We start from the raw sequence: 16,823 nt of genomic DNA, 5'->3' as shown, positions 1-16,823 counted from the left end.
CCTGGAGCAGGTTTACTTCAAGGTCCTCCCTGTCCCATAGCACGATGTGGCCCCCACCATACTCCACCAACTACAGGCCTGGTCTTCACCCCATAGAGTGCTTGGTGTTCTGCCCAGAAATCAATTTTCTTGGTGCTGTCCGTAACTGTAATTTGGCAAACTCCAAGCAGGTGTGACTGACTCTACCATTAACACCTGATGGATGGGGTGCTGCCAAGATGGCCGTCATTCCATCTCAGTACAGAGTGACCATTGGGTTGTTGGTCACCACCCTGACTGAGGCTCTGGTTAGATGGCCAACTTAAGGAAGATTCCTGGTGGTTTCAAACTCCTTCCATTTGACAATTCCTGAGGCCGCTGTGCTTCTGCGAACACTCACAGCTTTAGAAATGGCGCCACCCCCTTACCCTGACCTAACCTGTATGTCCCACCACAGTTTGATGGACTTCATGGATTGGTGATTGCCCTGACATGCAGTGTCCGCTGTGGTGCTTTCTATACGCAGGTACGCCTGCCAGTCGGGTGGGCTTCGGTCAAGTTCTGGACCCGTCTCAAGAAAACGAGAGCCACCCGAGCACAGTCTGGAGTGCCACAGCACTGAACGCTTACTGAAATGTATGAGAGCTTTTGATTTTGAATAAATGCACAGAGCTTTCTGAAAGCAGGGTCTCATTTTGTTAGTTTTGGGTACTGAGTGTAGATTAATGGACGGAAATGGCCAATGTGTCTACTTAACATGAAGACAGTGAAGGGGTCCACTGGAGGGCTGCCTGCTGTTGTACGGCTGTGCTGCCCTCTCACCGATGTGTCTGCTGGCTCTGATCGGTGCCCTCGGCTGTTGTTCTCCTGTCTCCATGGCTTTTCCTCCTGGCTCCGTCTGGGTGGGTTGATGGGTGATTTCAAACTGGGCCCCTGTGTGAGGCCTTGTGTGCGTATTGGTGGACCCTGCCATGGACGAGCGTCCTGTCTGTTGCCGTTTCCTGCCTTGTGCCCAGAGCTGCAGGGATTGGCTTTTACCCCCAACCAGCATTGACTGAATTAGGGAGGTCTCTGACCTTCGTGTCGTTACTGTTCTTCTTGTTTTACATTTTCACTTTGAAGGTTGCTTGTGTTTTCTGACACGGTTGTCTTCATTCATCGCTTCGGTTGCGGTGACACTTTGTCATTTCCAGGCGCACACATGCATGTGACATCATGGTGGCTGTCTTTATGAGGACACGTTGTGCAGTAAAACGACTTGCGTATTTTCTAATAAACTACAGTCAGAGGGCCCTCCTTGTAAGTGTATTTAGGTGAGTTACTGGCCTTGAACTCCCCCAGCCCCCCGATTGTCTTGACTTTTGCGTTTGTCTCATGCCTGCCACTCTGAGGTGCTGACTTGCACTCCTGCTGACTTCTCGCAACATCTTCTCTCCTCGAAAACAGAACTCTAAAACCGTGTTGGCTCACGTCCTCGCATGGAAAGAGCTAAGTAGCTCTAACAGTTGCCGTTAGCCTGATGCCAGGGCGCTGCCTGCCAATCCACTGAGCACATCACATTTTATTCAAACGTTTAAAAAGCCTTGACGTTACATGCTGAATTAAGGATCTTCCTACAGTTGCCGCTGTGCTGCTGTCAACTTTCTATGACCAGCATACGCTTTGTCATCCACAGGACTGGCCAGTGCCATGGTGCCCATTAATGCACCCTGATAAAAGGCACTGCCAAATACATCACTGTGATTTGGCCTTGTGGTGACTGTCGTGGGATGCTACTCAGTTGTGTGCCAGGCCCTGCCAGTTCCCCATGTGGTTTTTCGTGCAGACTGTGCCAAGGTTCAGTGAGTGAAGCGGAAACTGAAGTGACAGAATGACTGTAGCTGGGGTCAGGCTGGCCTGGGCTTGGCTGTTCAGATCAGCACGTTGACCCCACAACTGTCACCACGACAAGCTGCTACAGTGCAACGTGACTTAAACAGGTAAGATGGCAGCATGTGCCTTTCTCCATACTTGGCCTTTAATTTTGCTGGGACTCGGTGGTCTCCAGTGGTTCTTTTGGGAGTTACACACACTAGTGAGGCCTTACATGGAGTACTGGGCTGCTAACAAAGACGTGGCAGTGCTGGAGAAAGTCCAGAGATGAGCAACATGGCAGAGTCGGGCCTGAGAGACTGAAGGAGCTGAACCTTCTCAGGTTAAGAGGTGACCAGACTGAAATGTTTGAATATTGTGGACCCAAACTCGCGAACACAAGGACACGGCTTGAGACTGGAGGGCAGAATTCCCACAAACGGTAGAAAGTTTTTGTCTTTGTGTAGAGAAACACAGACAGGTAGTGTGGTGGAGAGGAGGACGTTAGGGGCCTTTAAATCTCAACTTGGTTATAATGGACAGCCTTGGAAAATCAGATGGACGAGCTCATTGTTGTGAATGGCCAAGTCTGTCCTCATGTGCAGGCCCATCCCCGTGTCCCTTGTGGCCAGTTAGCCTGCTGTTGTCCCCTGAATTGTTTCTTCCCCCAGACTCGCTTCTCCCTTTGCAGCCTGTGGTCCTGGAATTGGATTTGATGAGGAGTGTTTGGGTCTGAAAAGACCGAGGGTGCCCATTTTAGTTGTGTAACTGGACAATTTTAAAGTTGCTGTCATTTCCATGCAGAGGGGTCCTTCCTGTTTGCCATGAGAAATTCACTTTCCTTTAGTGTGCAGTCATCATGCTGAGATTCCCACCATCCTGTCATTCATCCATCCGTCCCTCTTCCATTAAGGGTCTCCGAGCCAAAGTCCACACTGAGTAAGTTTGAATCAGGCCAGTGAATATTAACACTTAGAGAACATGAAGGCCAGAGCAGGAGTGAAATCCAGTAGATGTGCTGGGTCTGCCTTGCCTTGCGGAGCGGACTGCCACACGTCAGGTTACTGCAGGGCTGGTGGAATTAGTCAGTGGGGGGGCAGCAAAACACAAGCAGCCCTTCATACTTAACTCTGCTGGGCGTTGACTTGTGTATTCAGTAAAAACAGTCCTGGAAATGGACGCACGAGGGTTAAATTTCACCTTTAAAGGGGGTGCATGAAAACACTTTTCCAAATGTACGCCTGTAAGGGCAACTTTAACACTACAAGAGTTTAATTTTAAACCAGAGATGTTGCTGTGCTGAAGTGGGCGCAGGGCTCAAGGCAGGGGGGACAAGAGTGGGCAGGATCATCAGGTTCTCCGCCACCTCTCTCTTACAGTACAATACAATTTATTATCTGTAGAGCCCAAAATCACACAAGGAGTGCCGCAGGGGGCTTTAACAGGCCCTGCCTTTTGACAGCCCCCAAGCCTTGACTCTCTAAGAAGTACTCGCAAAAAATAGAAAATAACCTCAGGAAAGGCAGTTCAAAGAGAGACCCCATCCAGGTAGGCTGGGCGTGCAGTGGGTGTCAAAAAAGTAAAAGGGGGTCAAATACAACACAATCCACAGAACAGAACACAAGTCCTCCTCAATCTCATATATTAACGTCTACACGTGGAAGGGTGTGAAGATCAAAGAAATCGACTCTGTCACCAAAGTGAAACCGCAGAGGAAAGACAAACTCACTCAGCTGCTGATAGGCGAGGAGAGAGAAACTCACTTAGGCGCTGATTTACGACCGATGAGACTGATTGATTGAAGTGCCAGAATCCACGGTTTCTAGGAGCCACCGCTAGTACAATATAATATAATATAATATAATAGTGCAATAGAAAAATTACAAGTACAGAGGAGAGTTCAACAGTAAAGGCCTCCTTCTACACTCAGTCTGTTTGGCTACGAGGGGGTCTCCTTGTTCTTAATTTCTCCCATTTAAGAATCATGAAGGCCGCAGTGCTCTTAACTCTTTCAGGATGGATGTCGACTTTTGTCGAAATTCAGGGTTAGAAGACGGTAATTCGCTGTAAACGGCAACAAAAACTCACCGTTACGTCTTAGCTCGATTCTCTTTGCTAGAAGGAAAGTTAACTTGAGTTGATTGGACCTCGATTCCCTGCACGTGCAGGAGTAGCGAAGAGCAAACAAACCTCTATGACATCGACAACGGGCGAGAGACCAATGCCAGTGCGCAAAGCAAAATACTTTATGCAAAACATTTTGTGCATTATTGCTGAATTGGACTCTGATTTGGATCCTGATTTTGATGCAAGTGATCTGGAGATGAAGACTGAAAGTGAAAGTGAGGTACTCTCATCAGCTGATCGTGGCGCTGAACACATTCACGTAGCTGATGGGCCTACGGTAACATTCGCTTGGGAGGACCATCACTGACCGTGATGAGGTACAAGGCAGATTGTGTCGCACTGCAACTGCCACCGTTGTCCACCTGCCACATGAAAACAGCCACTGCTGTCCTTCGAGCTGCCGCTATGCAGCCACTGCTGTCAGAGGTACAGGACCCCCCTAATGGCATCCACAGACAATTTATGTTGATGTACATGTGAAACTATTGCTTTTTGTGCTTTTCAGAAAAATTTGTCTTTGCAAAAAAATATTGAGCCCTCAAAGAGTTAAGAACCTCCAGTTTTGTTTTTTTTTTTGTAGTCTTCCCCAGGTCTGTACCCTGACAGTCCTGTCCTGTCCTGTCCCCCATTCTATAGACAGGTGTGTGTCTTAACTAATCAGTCCGATCCATTGAAGGGACCACAGGTGGACCCCAAACAAGGAGTACAAACCTGTCAGTGTTGAGCAGCAGAATGGAGTGCACCAGAGCCCAGGGGCCGGTGTCATAGCCAGAGCTCAAAATACTTGAGAGTCAATGTGAGGTTAAGGTTTTTTATTTTTAATAAATTTGCAAAAATTTCAAAAATTCTGTTTTTGCTCTGTAATTCTGGGGTATTAAGTGTTGCATGATGGGGGGTGGGGGGGATGAATATGTGACAAAAGTAACAAAAGTGAATGGTTTGATTAACGTGTGTGTGTGTATATAGAGATGTCCAATTGTGTTATTTCTATCAATGTATACACGTCTCCTAACTAAAACACACACACACACTTAATGTAATAGCTGAATTATGTCTGCACAGACGTGCCTTATGTGAATGTGTCATCTGCCTACTTCTGTGTTCCAGGAGACCACCAGTGGCCCGCCCAGTTGATGTCCCAGTCCGGTAGGATTTCTTTCTGTCTATTCACTGTTGTGACGTGCTGTGTGACGTGTAGTCTTGGAGGAGTTTAAGGGTGGGGCTGGCTGGCTGCCTCCCATACAGAATTGGACATGTCTACTAAACCCTGCTCCCGTCCGGGACGGTGGATCATCTCTGGGACTAAAGCGAATGGCGTCAAAACGACGTGGCCCACGCCTGTGATGTGAAGAGGACACCGGAGGAGGCTGGGATAAACACAGCTTTGAATGATGTTACTTCTTGATAATTGCAGAAGACATCAGATAAAACTGTGCTTATCCTTGCTGACAACTCAGGGGTCTAGTCACGCCCTCAAGTTCCACTCTTGTCTAGGATGTTTGTGACGTTGCTCTGGGGAAAGTGTGTGTGTGTGTGTGTTTGTCTGTGTGTACGCACTTGTGTATCAAAATGAAATGTTGATGAAAATTCTAACAAAATAACTGTGTTATATCTTGATAACTGACAGACGGGTTGTTTCTTTGGAAAGCTGCAGGTGACTTTGTTGCTCCATTCAGCAGACCTAAGAGCGGCCCACAGGACACCCTGGGCCACTGGGTCTCGCCTGTAACAGCTGATTTGTCACACCAGGCTGCACTCCGGTGCTGGGACCACGTTGCTCTTAATTATTTATGATGCCTCTGCATTGAAGCTGAACTAACCCTTTAAGTGGCTTCTGAAGGTTTAGACGACCCCCCAAGTATACCAGGAGACCCTGGCACCACACCACACCTCGCCTGCTCGGTTGCCTAGTGGCCAACACAGAAGTGAGGTGTGCAATCAGGGCTCGTGTGCCAGGCTCTGTGGGGCACACAGCTGGTTGCAGATGCAAAATTAGCCGATTTCACTCACAAACCCCCCCACCCCATCTCTCGCTTTTGCTCATTCTTTTAATTTCAAGGATGTTTTCCATTAGCATTAAAAGAAATGTCATGCAGCAAGCAATCAAGTCAAATGGTTTGTGGACTGCGCGCGTGTTGGCAGGGGATCAATTTCAAAGCATTTTTATGTATTTTCTACTGACGGCATGTCTGTCTTTTGTGCTACTTGGGAATTAATTAACTGCCGATAAATCCAGTGTAATGATGATTGGAAAATGGCTGACGGAACATGAGATCCGCTATTAGGCTAACGGGATTTGTGGCTCTTGAACACCATGAAGCGTTTTAGGAGTGGCACCACAGTATTTACCCATTTCAAGGCTCCACCACCTACAACGATGAGACGGACTGTCGGCAAAAGCTGCCCCCCTAACCCACCTGTCCATGTGTCAGGCTAGCTGTTAGTCCTAAGCTGTGGCCCCCTCTACGTTGGAACGAGACCACACACGTCCAACATTATACCCGTCTCCGCCCTTCCTGAAGGTCACACATATTTATTGACACGTACTTGTCATCTCCAGAGTTGACCCCATTATGCTGAGCCTCATAAATCAGGCCGCTTAGGCTGGGTAGGCAGCTCAAATGCAAACCTCCTCGATCATTTCATCTCATTTTATAGACCCTTCTCGCTGATTTGATTTAGTTCTTCTGCAGTGTGCAAATGTTCATTAAACCAAAGACCTGACAGGCCAGGAGTGCTAGGCAGGGGTCACAGCATTCTGGGCCACCGAAAAACAGTCGTGTGGGTAAAGTTCTAACTGTTGAACCTCCAGTGTTTAAATGGAATCTCTCTGATATGGTAAACGCTAAGAGAACATTCGCTTGTCCGTCCGTCTGTCTGTCTGGTTGCGGATGGGCAGCAAGCCTTTTTGCCAGTATGGTGGACAAGGTTGAGCTACAAAGCAACACAAATTCTATTTAGCCAATATTTCGGTGGGAGACACCTGACTAACCCACAAAGAGCTGACATTACAGCAAGAGAGCACTCACAGCTCCCCAAGGAGAACATGCAAACCCAGTGTCTTCTGACCAGTCATCAAAGGGGTCCGCACACAAACATGTCTCATAGGCAGACCACAAATCAGTCTGCTACATGAATACGGAAGCACCTGAAAACCAGGTAGCTGTGTCTGTCATCTGACCATTGTGAGAAGGGCTGGTGAAGGTACAAGTTACATACAGTCCAAGGCATATAGGAAGAGGGGGCAATCACACACGCCCTGGCGTAGAGGTGATGGTCCAAACTGGCACGGCATATGCACACGCGTTACCCTCGCAACCATCAGTACAGAGCCTTGGCTAGACGGTGATCGGGGCATTGTGAACCCCCACAGCAGCCCACTCCCAGGGTCTTAAAGGTGCTTTTATCAGTCGTAGCACATATTCAGATCAGAGGCCTGAGCACACATTTGGAGGGGACCACCGTCTACTGCGTTCATTAGGATAAACAGTGGAAAGCGAACATAAAATGGAGACTGTCAGTCCACACAATAAAGACTCTAAAGCAAAGCGCAATAATCTCCAAAGGTAATGTGTGTGTGTGAGAGAAAGTCAAAATATAAAGAGACGCACGTTATTATAGTTTATAATATTGTAGAGAAGCCCACAGAGACTCACAAACAGATTATTTATGCCCTCCCTTGTCCCAGTAAGATTCTGTAATAACAATACTCACATGACAACACAATCACAAACTCCCATAATAATGAAAGGCGCTATAAAGGACGTATAGGAGTCAAAAGCTGGGCCGTGTTTATCCTTCAAGTATTGCAACAGAAAAAGTAATCGCAGGTTGGCGGCTCTACTGTTAGGGAGGAAAAACCAAAATGACCTCACTGTTCATTATTGGAACTTCACAGTCCGCTGTGGGCGTGATATTCGAGTAATCGGAATGACGGCCCACCGTTTAAGGAGATCCACATGAGAGCAGTTTGGGAAAGCCTTGGCGTTGCACGCCGTCATCACCTTGGATGGCGATTGCTGGTGATGGAGGAGAGAGAGTCCAAAGTTTGCCGCCTTTAAAGCTTGTAACATGGAATGGGACAGCAAGTAAAGATGACTCGCGTCACAAGATTGATGTCGGCCAACTGTTGCTCCTCATATTTACAGTGCAATGGAATAAAAAAACCCCAGCTATCTACACGTATGACACCACAGGTTTATTCACACACATTACACACGGAGGGACCCAAAAAGTGCCAGAATTGTTAAAAATGACCCTTTGGTAGAACACTTAGAGCGATACCCTTTAGTCGGAATGCTCTCCCTGAGATGCACTCGGCCCAGCGCCTCTCCTGTTCCTGTTCATGTTGACGGCTCATTTTTTGTTGTCATGTCTGCACCCGGCTGTGGTTTTGTTTTTTGTTTTTTTTCCACAGTAGCAAATCCTTTTTTCCCTTCAGTCTTAATTATAATTTTGGGCACAAAGAGAAGCCACAGGGAGCAAAATCTGGCAAATGGTTTTGGGTGGGACGCAACAACCACACTGGTCAAGAACTCTGACTGACAGCGCAGCACAAGCAGGTGTGTGACGGTGCGAGGTCCAGTTTTGAGTGTGTCACGCTTTCAGAGAGACCACTTGGCAGTTCAGAGAAACATCCACAGGGAACAAAACGCTTTATGAATAATTCCATCAACGTCAGAAAATGTGATGATCAGTGTCTACGACGGTGTATGGAAGGAAAATAATTTAAAAAATTGGCCAAGTGCTATCAACAGTTTCAGAATAAACACACCAAAACAGTCACTCGATCAACTGTGCATGGCACTCGGCGGACCGTAGGCATACTTGACAATTCTGCCCCACTCCACTAACTGATTGCCCCCTTCGTGTGTCTACGTAAACACGTCAAATTGAGTTGAGTGTCACCACTTACACAATATATGCTGGTAGACATACACTCCAAACTATTTAGTGCAACTCTGTGCCACCGCAGGCCACAGTTTATCCCAGCAGCACCAGGGTGCACGGCCAGAAGCTGCACTGATCTTCAGGGTGCCAGTCACTCACACTGATGCCCATTTAGAGTCCCCACTGCTGAGACTCCCTGCAGCCTTGTAATGAATTAAGCAGGCGTAGAAAATGGCTGACTGGCGTGGGCTCATGTCTGACCCATCTTCATAAAAGACAGTGTGCCCACCGTACCCCAGCACACATCCTTGCGGTCCCGTGTGAAAGAACACGTTCCACACAGGCAGAGCAACCAGCACCTGGATCTGTGAGGAGACTCGCACCTAATATAGAGAGGGACCCTCACAAAAGACCCAGAGTTGTGTGAACACGAAAGGTGCCCACCTCCGTCCAGATCCTCCATCAGACCCACCGGAAGACCCCAGCTTCAACAAGCGAGTCGTCTGAGGTGTCTGCTGGTGTGTGAAACTGCAGTGCGCAGATATGTGGGGTCTTCTCACGACCCCCGAGGAGCCACAGCTGTGTCAGTGCTACATATGCACCAGCAGGACCCTGTACTAAGCCCCCAACCCTGTAACCAAGCTAGTGCATGGCAGATGATGGCTAAAGCAGGCGCGCCTGGCCTCTCGGCTCTCTGTAGGCTTAAGAAGCCTCGACTTTATTATTATTTCTGGCTCTTGAATGTGGGCGTTCCATTAATTGCGAGCTGTGGGTGATTTCTGCACCAATCAGCTCTACGTGCAGCGCATTCACTTTCTTATTTACAAACCCCCTTGACTGACTTGAAAATTATGGCCTGTATGGCAGGGCTCTCCATCAAGGGAAAATAATTCTTTCATGCAATGTTTGACTAACACTAAGAAGCGGAGTTAAAGCCATAAATCCTTGAAGCCTTTCGACCAAAGAGAGAGTTTCCCGGTGAGTCACATTTACTTGCAGACAAATAAAGACGAGAAGAGAAGGAGTCGAGGGCGGCAAAGAAGGCCCAGGCAGGGCTGGTGTGGACAGAGGGTGGCGCCTCGACCCGCTCTGGGATGAGTTCAGCGGGTTCAAGTGTCTCTGCTGCTCTATTCACAAATTAGCAAAGCTGTTTATTTATTGTAGTGTACTCTTACGTTATACCAAGCATTTCTAAAAGGGCGTCTGCATTTTGATTTATTCTACATACGATTACGCCACCACTCAGGAATCGCTCTGTGTCCTGTCCAGGAGATGAGGACGAGTCATGGTGGTAGTGTTGTGTCGGCTCATGTTAAGAGTTGCTAGAAATAAGCTGTGTGCTCCAGTATGTCACAGGTTGATGGGACATCTCCTACATCTGTGGGTTTGCCGAAGTGTGAAGTTTAGTTTCTGTACCAGTCATGTCAATAATGAATGCAAAATGTGTTGTGCATCTGGGTACGTGTGATGTTAAATTTATAGCACCCTGCATTCTCAATCCATTAAAGCAGCACCACCTCAAGTCAGTGCAGACAATGGAGGTGTTGTGAACAGTAAGGAGATGTAGGCCTCCAAAATACTTCACCAAGCAGGCCTGTCCAGAGGTAGCCTCAACCCAAGGCAGCCTGTCCCTAAATACTGGCTGCAGGCAGCTCAGGCCCAAAATGAGGAACTGGCCTTAAAGTTTCAAAATATAAAGAAAGTCACAAATGTTTTACAAAGGAGAGAAACCTGTAGAGACTATCCAAAACAAGAAGTCTTTAGTAGGAGGAAAAGGACAATAGAATTTGCCAAAAAGAGAACAAGTCCCAAAATTTACTCCAAAGAGTACAAGGCAACAACATGAGCAAAGAATCCAGAAACAACAAACGAAACGTAATCCTCAGCAAGACACGAAACAGCGAGACCCACTGCTGGACCCCTGTCTCTGACCCGGCGGCAGTGATGTCAGCGTGGCCCCACCTCCTGGAGCTCCGCTCACAGAGTACAGGAAGTGGAGACACGACACGTAAATATTAGAAGGTACACCAACATAATGGAAATCACAACAACAACCATTTATTTCTATAGCACATTTTTATACAAATGACGGCGCTCAAAGTGCTTTACAAGATGAAGAAAGAAAAAATATAAAAATAAGATTAGGCAACACTGAGTAACAAAGAATAAAGTAAGGTCCGATGGCCAGGGAGGACAAAAAAAAAAAAAAAAAAATCTGCAGGGGTTCTGAGGCCACGAGACCACCCGCCCAGCCCCCACTGGGTATTCTACCTCACATCAGTGATCTGTCAGTCCTCAGGGCTTTCAGGCTTCACATGGCAGAATGAGATGATGCTGGTCGTGGTGTAATCCATCAATGGTGGGACAGCACGGTGCCCTGATCAGGTGGTGGTCCCGCAGATCACCGGCACAGAAAACCAAAAAAAGAACAGCAGAGAAAGTAGGGGTTAGTATGGATTGTGGAGCCATGAAAAAACAAAGATCATTAAATACATATACGGAATATCAGGGTTACACTCAAATGAAGCTCAGAGAAAGCCGTGTTAAAGTAATGAGCTTTTAGCAGTTGTTTAAAGGGCTCCACTGTGCCAGCCTGGCGACTTTCTGTTGGTCAGCTAGTCCAGATTTGAGGTGCATAACAGCAGAAGGCCGCCTCAGCACTTCTTTAAAGCTTAGCTCTTAGAATTCGAAGGAGACCCTCATTTGAAGATCTAAGGTTACGATTTGGAATGTAAGGTGACGGGCTTTCAGAGATACAGGATGGAGCAGATTATTGAAGGCTTTGTAAACCAAAGTCAATTCTAAATGGCACAGGTAACCAGTGTAGTGACGCTCAGACTGGTGTGATGTGCTCGGATTTTCTTTTCCTAGTTAAGATTCTGGCGACTCCATTCAGCACCAGTTGCAGTTGACTGATGTCTTTTTTGGGTGGTCCTGAGGGCCGTGTGTTACAGTAATCTAGTCAACTGAAAACAAAAGTGTGAACTAATTTTTCAGCATCTTGCAAATTTATAAAGGATCTAACTTTGGCTATATAAAAATAACATAAAATGCATCCAAGCCAAGGAGCAGCCCTGGCTGTAACGGACCTGGAGGGTCACGTGGGTATGAAAACGGGCACTGCCACCCAGACTAGCCGCGCCCTTCAGAACAGGACTACTGCTACAGCAGACTTCAGTTGGTGATTTTTAATAAGTTTGCAAACCTTTCTGAAAACGTCTTTACTTGGTCATTAGGAGTTAATTGGGGGGAGAAATGTTGAATTTATCACTTTAAAATTAAATCTACAACACAATAAAGTGTGCAGAAAGTGAAAAGGTCTGAATAATTTCTGAATCCACCCTAAGTCAAGGGATGTTCTATCCCAGCTGTAGGTGGCGCTAGTGAGACTGCATTGGAGCACCGCATGCAACTCGGACATGACATAGCAGCACTAGAAAGTGTCCCATGAAGAGCAAAGCAGTGCATCCTGGGACTAAAGGACACATTCTACTCTGACCATCATTAGTCTTGAGCCTGCCTGGGGGTCTAATGAGGGGATTCACAATTTGAAAAGGCACCACAGTAAAGTGGATCTGCCACAATTATTTCAGTGCAATAGTGAATCACAAACAAATGGGTGCCAGAAAGCACTTCTTTACACAAAGGCTCATGGGAAATCTACCCCCAGCTGCCTAGTCATAGAACTGAAGCAGAAGCGGAGACCCTTTCAGAAGTACCCGAGATGTTGCAGCAACTTCACCAGTAAGTAACAAGACAAGCCTGAAGGTCCAGGTGGCATCCTCTTGTTTGTCAGATGGACGCTTTCAGCTGTCTGTTGATTTTGGACCACCAAACAAGCACGGCCCCTTTGCCAGCCTAATGTACGCATGTGTGACGTATGCCAGTGTCCAGTGAACTTTGGACAAAATGCACTTTCAAGTCCCTGAGTTCTGCTTAGACTGCGCTTACACTCCCGTAGTGGATTGAAAAGGTGTATCGATTGTCCCCCATGTCAGGGTCACTGTTGGCTACAAAAGTCCACAACACTCTTCGTTGAAAGCCCTTCTGTCAACTTGGGGACATTACAGAGTGGGTGACGCCTCGGGCTGGCACTGATTTCAGTCACCTGCATAGATATTCTGTTCAATTATTGATGCGGACCACCAGCGGTGTAAGCGCCGAGGGGGGCTCTTGATCAGATCACGTTGGGAGCCGCAGGGGAAAAGTTTGAAGTAAACGACAGGGAATTAGGACAGAAGAAAACACAGGGACAGAGCTTGTGACAACTTCTTTTTAACGTGCTCCTTGCTTTTGTTGTGGTTGTGTTCCTCAGGTCAGCTGCCCCATGAAAGGTTTAACGAGGATGTCACAAAGTGCTCTGGCCTTGTGGGTTTTGTTTTTGTTAATTTTGACGACAGTGCCATTTGAGTTCAACCTGAAAACTACAGTAGTGGTAGATGAAGCCCACTGTGAAATGCGGGTGCTGCTGAGTATTGTTGAGGGGTCTCAGTGCCTCATCAGGGCCAGGATGAAGGCGAGGACAGTTCTAGGCTGACAGACAGGTGTGGGGACCACAGGCTGTGCATTATTGTTAGGTTTTGCCAAGAATGGAGACTTTTCTTTCAGATGCCCCAAGACTCAGTGTGCCAGTTAAAATGCCTGCTTGAGTCGACCAGATCTGTGTGTGTGTTCTTATCAATTACTTCTCAACGCTCCAAACCCGATTGCTGCTGTTTGCCTGGCCCTTCCTAACTCACTGGAATGAGAAAACCACCCACACGTGATATTGAGATCCAGTTATGCGAGATGTTGAGCATTTTGGGGTCCATCCCCTATTGAAGGCCCACTAGACCCAAAAACCCCTTATTTGCAGGCCATTTCTGGACCCTGTTTTGCACAGGAAATTGCACGCCTTATGATAAAGAGTAAACCAGTAGGGGTCTTCAGCAAAAATGATCAGGGGGGGGTCAAACTTTGAAAACACAGGGATTGCTAATACAGGCAATATGTCAAGGTTGGTGGTCACGAGTGTGATCATATTTTTGATATTTGGCTCTTTACCGGTGGTCCCTACCCTCCAGGAACGATTCTCTGAAGGTTAAAAATGGCAAATTTCAAACATATGGGATGTGACAATTTCAAGGTCAGTGATTACAGAATATGATGTGATTTTTGATCCTTAACTGGGGGTCTAGCCCTCTACGGACCTCCACCAGAGGGTGGAAAATTACAAATACCTTTTACAATGAAGAATATTTTGACATTAAACATTTATATTGAGGCACCCATTTAAAATATCTCAAACTGTTGATGCTTGTTTATTTTGTAATTGTACCTCATGCTGTAAATCATTGCATTTCTTGTGAATTTGGCCGCTTGACGCTCATTCGGACTTTTAATTTGTGGCTTTAGCACGGGATCTGAAAAAGCCCCTTGGCGTGAACACAACTCCGGTGCCACAGCGCGTGGAAGGCCACAATGCCATTGGCACCTTTCTCAAACCCCCCAACCCCCCCCATTCTATTCAACTTTCCTGTAAACCCTGGAGTTTCCTTGATGAGGGTCTCAGTCTGTTGGCAGCACTAAGAGGACCGCATCACGTGACCCACAATGCATTAGTGATCAGCATGTAACATTTTATTAAAAAGCGAGACTGTTTTCCATATTGGAAATACCAAGCGCTCCCCTGGCGATGCGCCGTCGGTAGGAGAGGCTTACGGGATCAGTGCTGCCTCGGGCCGTCGAGGTAATTCTGCACCAGCGTAAATGTTTCTTTAAATTATTAATGCACATTCTCACAGGTGCGAGGGCTTTGGGGGTCACTCGCTGAAGGCGGCTTATCTGTTCATATTGTGAGGCACTGGAAAAGTTTTAAGTAAAATGCGGTGGGCTCGTTCACTCCAAGGAGGACAGACCTGGGAGCAAGTCAGCACAGTCTTAACTGGTGAAAGCCATGGCGGTCCGCAAACAGGGACGTGGTGTGTGGCAGTGGACGTGAAGGCAGTCATCTACGCTCTCAGCACTTACCGTTGTCTCCTAGGATTGCGCGACATCCCCCTGAGTAGTTAACTCCTCCGCCACCGCAGACTGGCGTAGACGTGGGGGTTCAAACTGCTCCTTTGCACCGGTGGACACCATCCTGGATAAAAAAGGAGAAGAAGACTTGAAGGTAAACACGTGTCCAAAAAAATGAGAATGGACTGGTGGAGTCGATCAGGATGGTAAAGGTGGCACAAAGCCCCCGACAGGTCAGCCACATCACTCCCCCTTTCGTGGCTTCTTCAGAGTTTGCCAGCTGGGAGTATGAAAACGTCTCCTTCATGCCAGCGTGGACATGCGACTTAAAACGTGGTGACTGCTTAATGCTAAAAGCCCATAGAACTGGAGCCGTGTTTGTAAAATGAGCCCAGCAAACTTGGGGTTAACAGCCCAACACTTTAGCCACTAGGGGGCCACAGCGTGCAGAGGAGTTCAGAGAATGTAATCCCATCACTTGTTCATGTAAAATACCCACAATGCCAGATTATTTAAGGACGTTTGCAGTACTTTCTGCAGTGATACATCCCGTCAAGTCAATGGAGGCCATGATATCTTCGTGTGTCCCCAGCCATGTTTGTTTATTGTTAACCCGGCTCATCGGCCTTAGCCTGCTAAGAGGAACTTAAACATTTAATCAGAAAGCAGTAATCTTATAGTCGGCCTTGGCCTCCTTCAGTCCCGTCCTGTGCAGCAGGTGAACGAAGCATAAAACCACTCGACCAGTCCTGCGGATTGGAGCTTCTTAATGTGGACTCGTTTTGTGAGAGAAAAATTGGCAATTTATACAGAACAGCGGAGGTGGCGTGACATGTAAGCATAATAATAATAATAATAAATTACATTTATATAGCATGTACTTGAAGTGCTTTACAACAAGTCCGAGAAAAAGTTGCAAGGAGAAACCAAACGAGTTAGGAATTATTTGGAACAAGAATGAATGATCTGCCAGAAAGAGCGGATAAGTTACACGGCACAGGACTACAAGGCACAGAGAGAGTCGACCCCTTGTATAGAAACTCGGTTTTAGTCTCAAATGATACGTCTGATAGTGTGGGAGGACAGAAGAAAACAAAGAGGTGCTGGGTGGGGTGGTGGGGTTAAATAAATGGGTTCAAAGCCAAAAGACCACTCGGCCCCCACTAGGCAAAGCCTGGGCCAACGTTTTATTACAACACCAAATGTCTCAACCCCTAAGCTGATCACACAAATGAAATGAGGTGGCGGCCCGTCGTTTACTCGTCTTTGTGCCGACCGCTCGCTGTGTTCATTGGTCCCCGTTACTAACAAGATGTACCACCACCAGTCTTTAGAGTGCTGCCGCTTCGCCTATGGATGCCGGTACCCGTAGCCCTCCTTCCAGCCAGTTGGTTTCCTTCCCTCCTGGTTTAATAAGAGCGTTAGCTGAGCGGATTTCAGAATCGACGCACAGTCAGCAGACCCTCGCCTTCGCACAACTCATTCCTCAGGTTTGTGTCGTATTTTTGTAGATGTGAGCATTTGGCCACATTGGCTGATTTGGTGTTGTGCTGCCATGATGCTCCATTTCAGGAATATTGCGTTGAGCTCCCACAGCTAAAGGAAGAGTCAAGTGGGGCTCCATTGTTGGCATCATAACGCATGGGCACACTGGGCAGTTGCCCGGGGGCCCCATGCTAATCTATGTATGTTGTGACTTGCTGAGTGGTGTAGGTAGGGGGCCCCAGTGCGCTGCTTTGCCCGGGAGCCTCCAATGCTGTTAAGACGGCCCTGGTTGGCACCTCACCTCTTTAATAATCACTGCATTGGGTCTTTTAAGAATTTGATCTTCTTGTATTTGTTACATGTCAGATTATCTGAGGTACCGTATACACTCATGGATAGGATCTGCCGCGGATAAGTCGGGACTTGATTTTACTGTATAATTTTATAATGTCAGTTGTATAAGTTGAATGCAGAAAACTCACACTATTGGTCCA

The 16,823-nt window shown here is 47.2% G+C and overlaps 1 protein-coding gene and 1 long non-coding RNA gene across 4 annotated transcripts in view; one reads left to right on the top strand and one right to left on the bottom strand.

Moving 5' to 3' along the window:
- LOC127530141 (uncharacterized) overlaps window positions 1-16,823 on the bottom strand; it is a 56,332-nt gene that overhangs the window by 11,529 nt on the left and 27,980 nt on the right. For 2 of the 3 annotated variants that reach the window (XR_007936648.1, XR_007936647.1), the window contains exons 2-3: window positions 14,857-14,968; window positions 11,119-11,224 (exon numbers count right to left, since the gene is read on the bottom strand). This is a non-coding gene — a long non-coding RNA (uncharacterized LOC127530141). Of the gene's footprint in view, window positions 1-10,880; window positions 11,225-14,856; window positions 14,969-16,823 lie in introns of those variants that run through there. The other variant, XR_007936646.1, reaches the window with a different exon arrangement.
- Window positions 1-16,823, top strand: part of LOC114664410 (protein shisa-6) — a 202,627-nt gene that overhangs the window by 172,802 nt on the left and 13,002 nt on the right. Inside the window, 1 exon segment of the mRNA XM_051936223.1 lies at window positions 5,065-5,103. Within this exon segment, the coding sequence (XP_051792183.1) occupies window positions 5,065-5,103 (39 nt within the window).

This window comes from Erpetoichthys calabaricus, chromosome 14 (genome assembly GCF_900747795.2).
Source record: "Erpetoichthys calabaricus chromosome 14, fErpCal1.3, whole genome shotgun sequence".
In the NCBI taxonomy this organism is placed as follows: Eukaryota; Metazoa; Chordata; class Cladistia; order Polypteriformes; family Polypteridae; genus Erpetoichthys; species Erpetoichthys calabaricus.
Note: the sequence above shows the minus strand (reverse complement) of the source record. Positions and strands in the feature narration are given on the sequence as shown.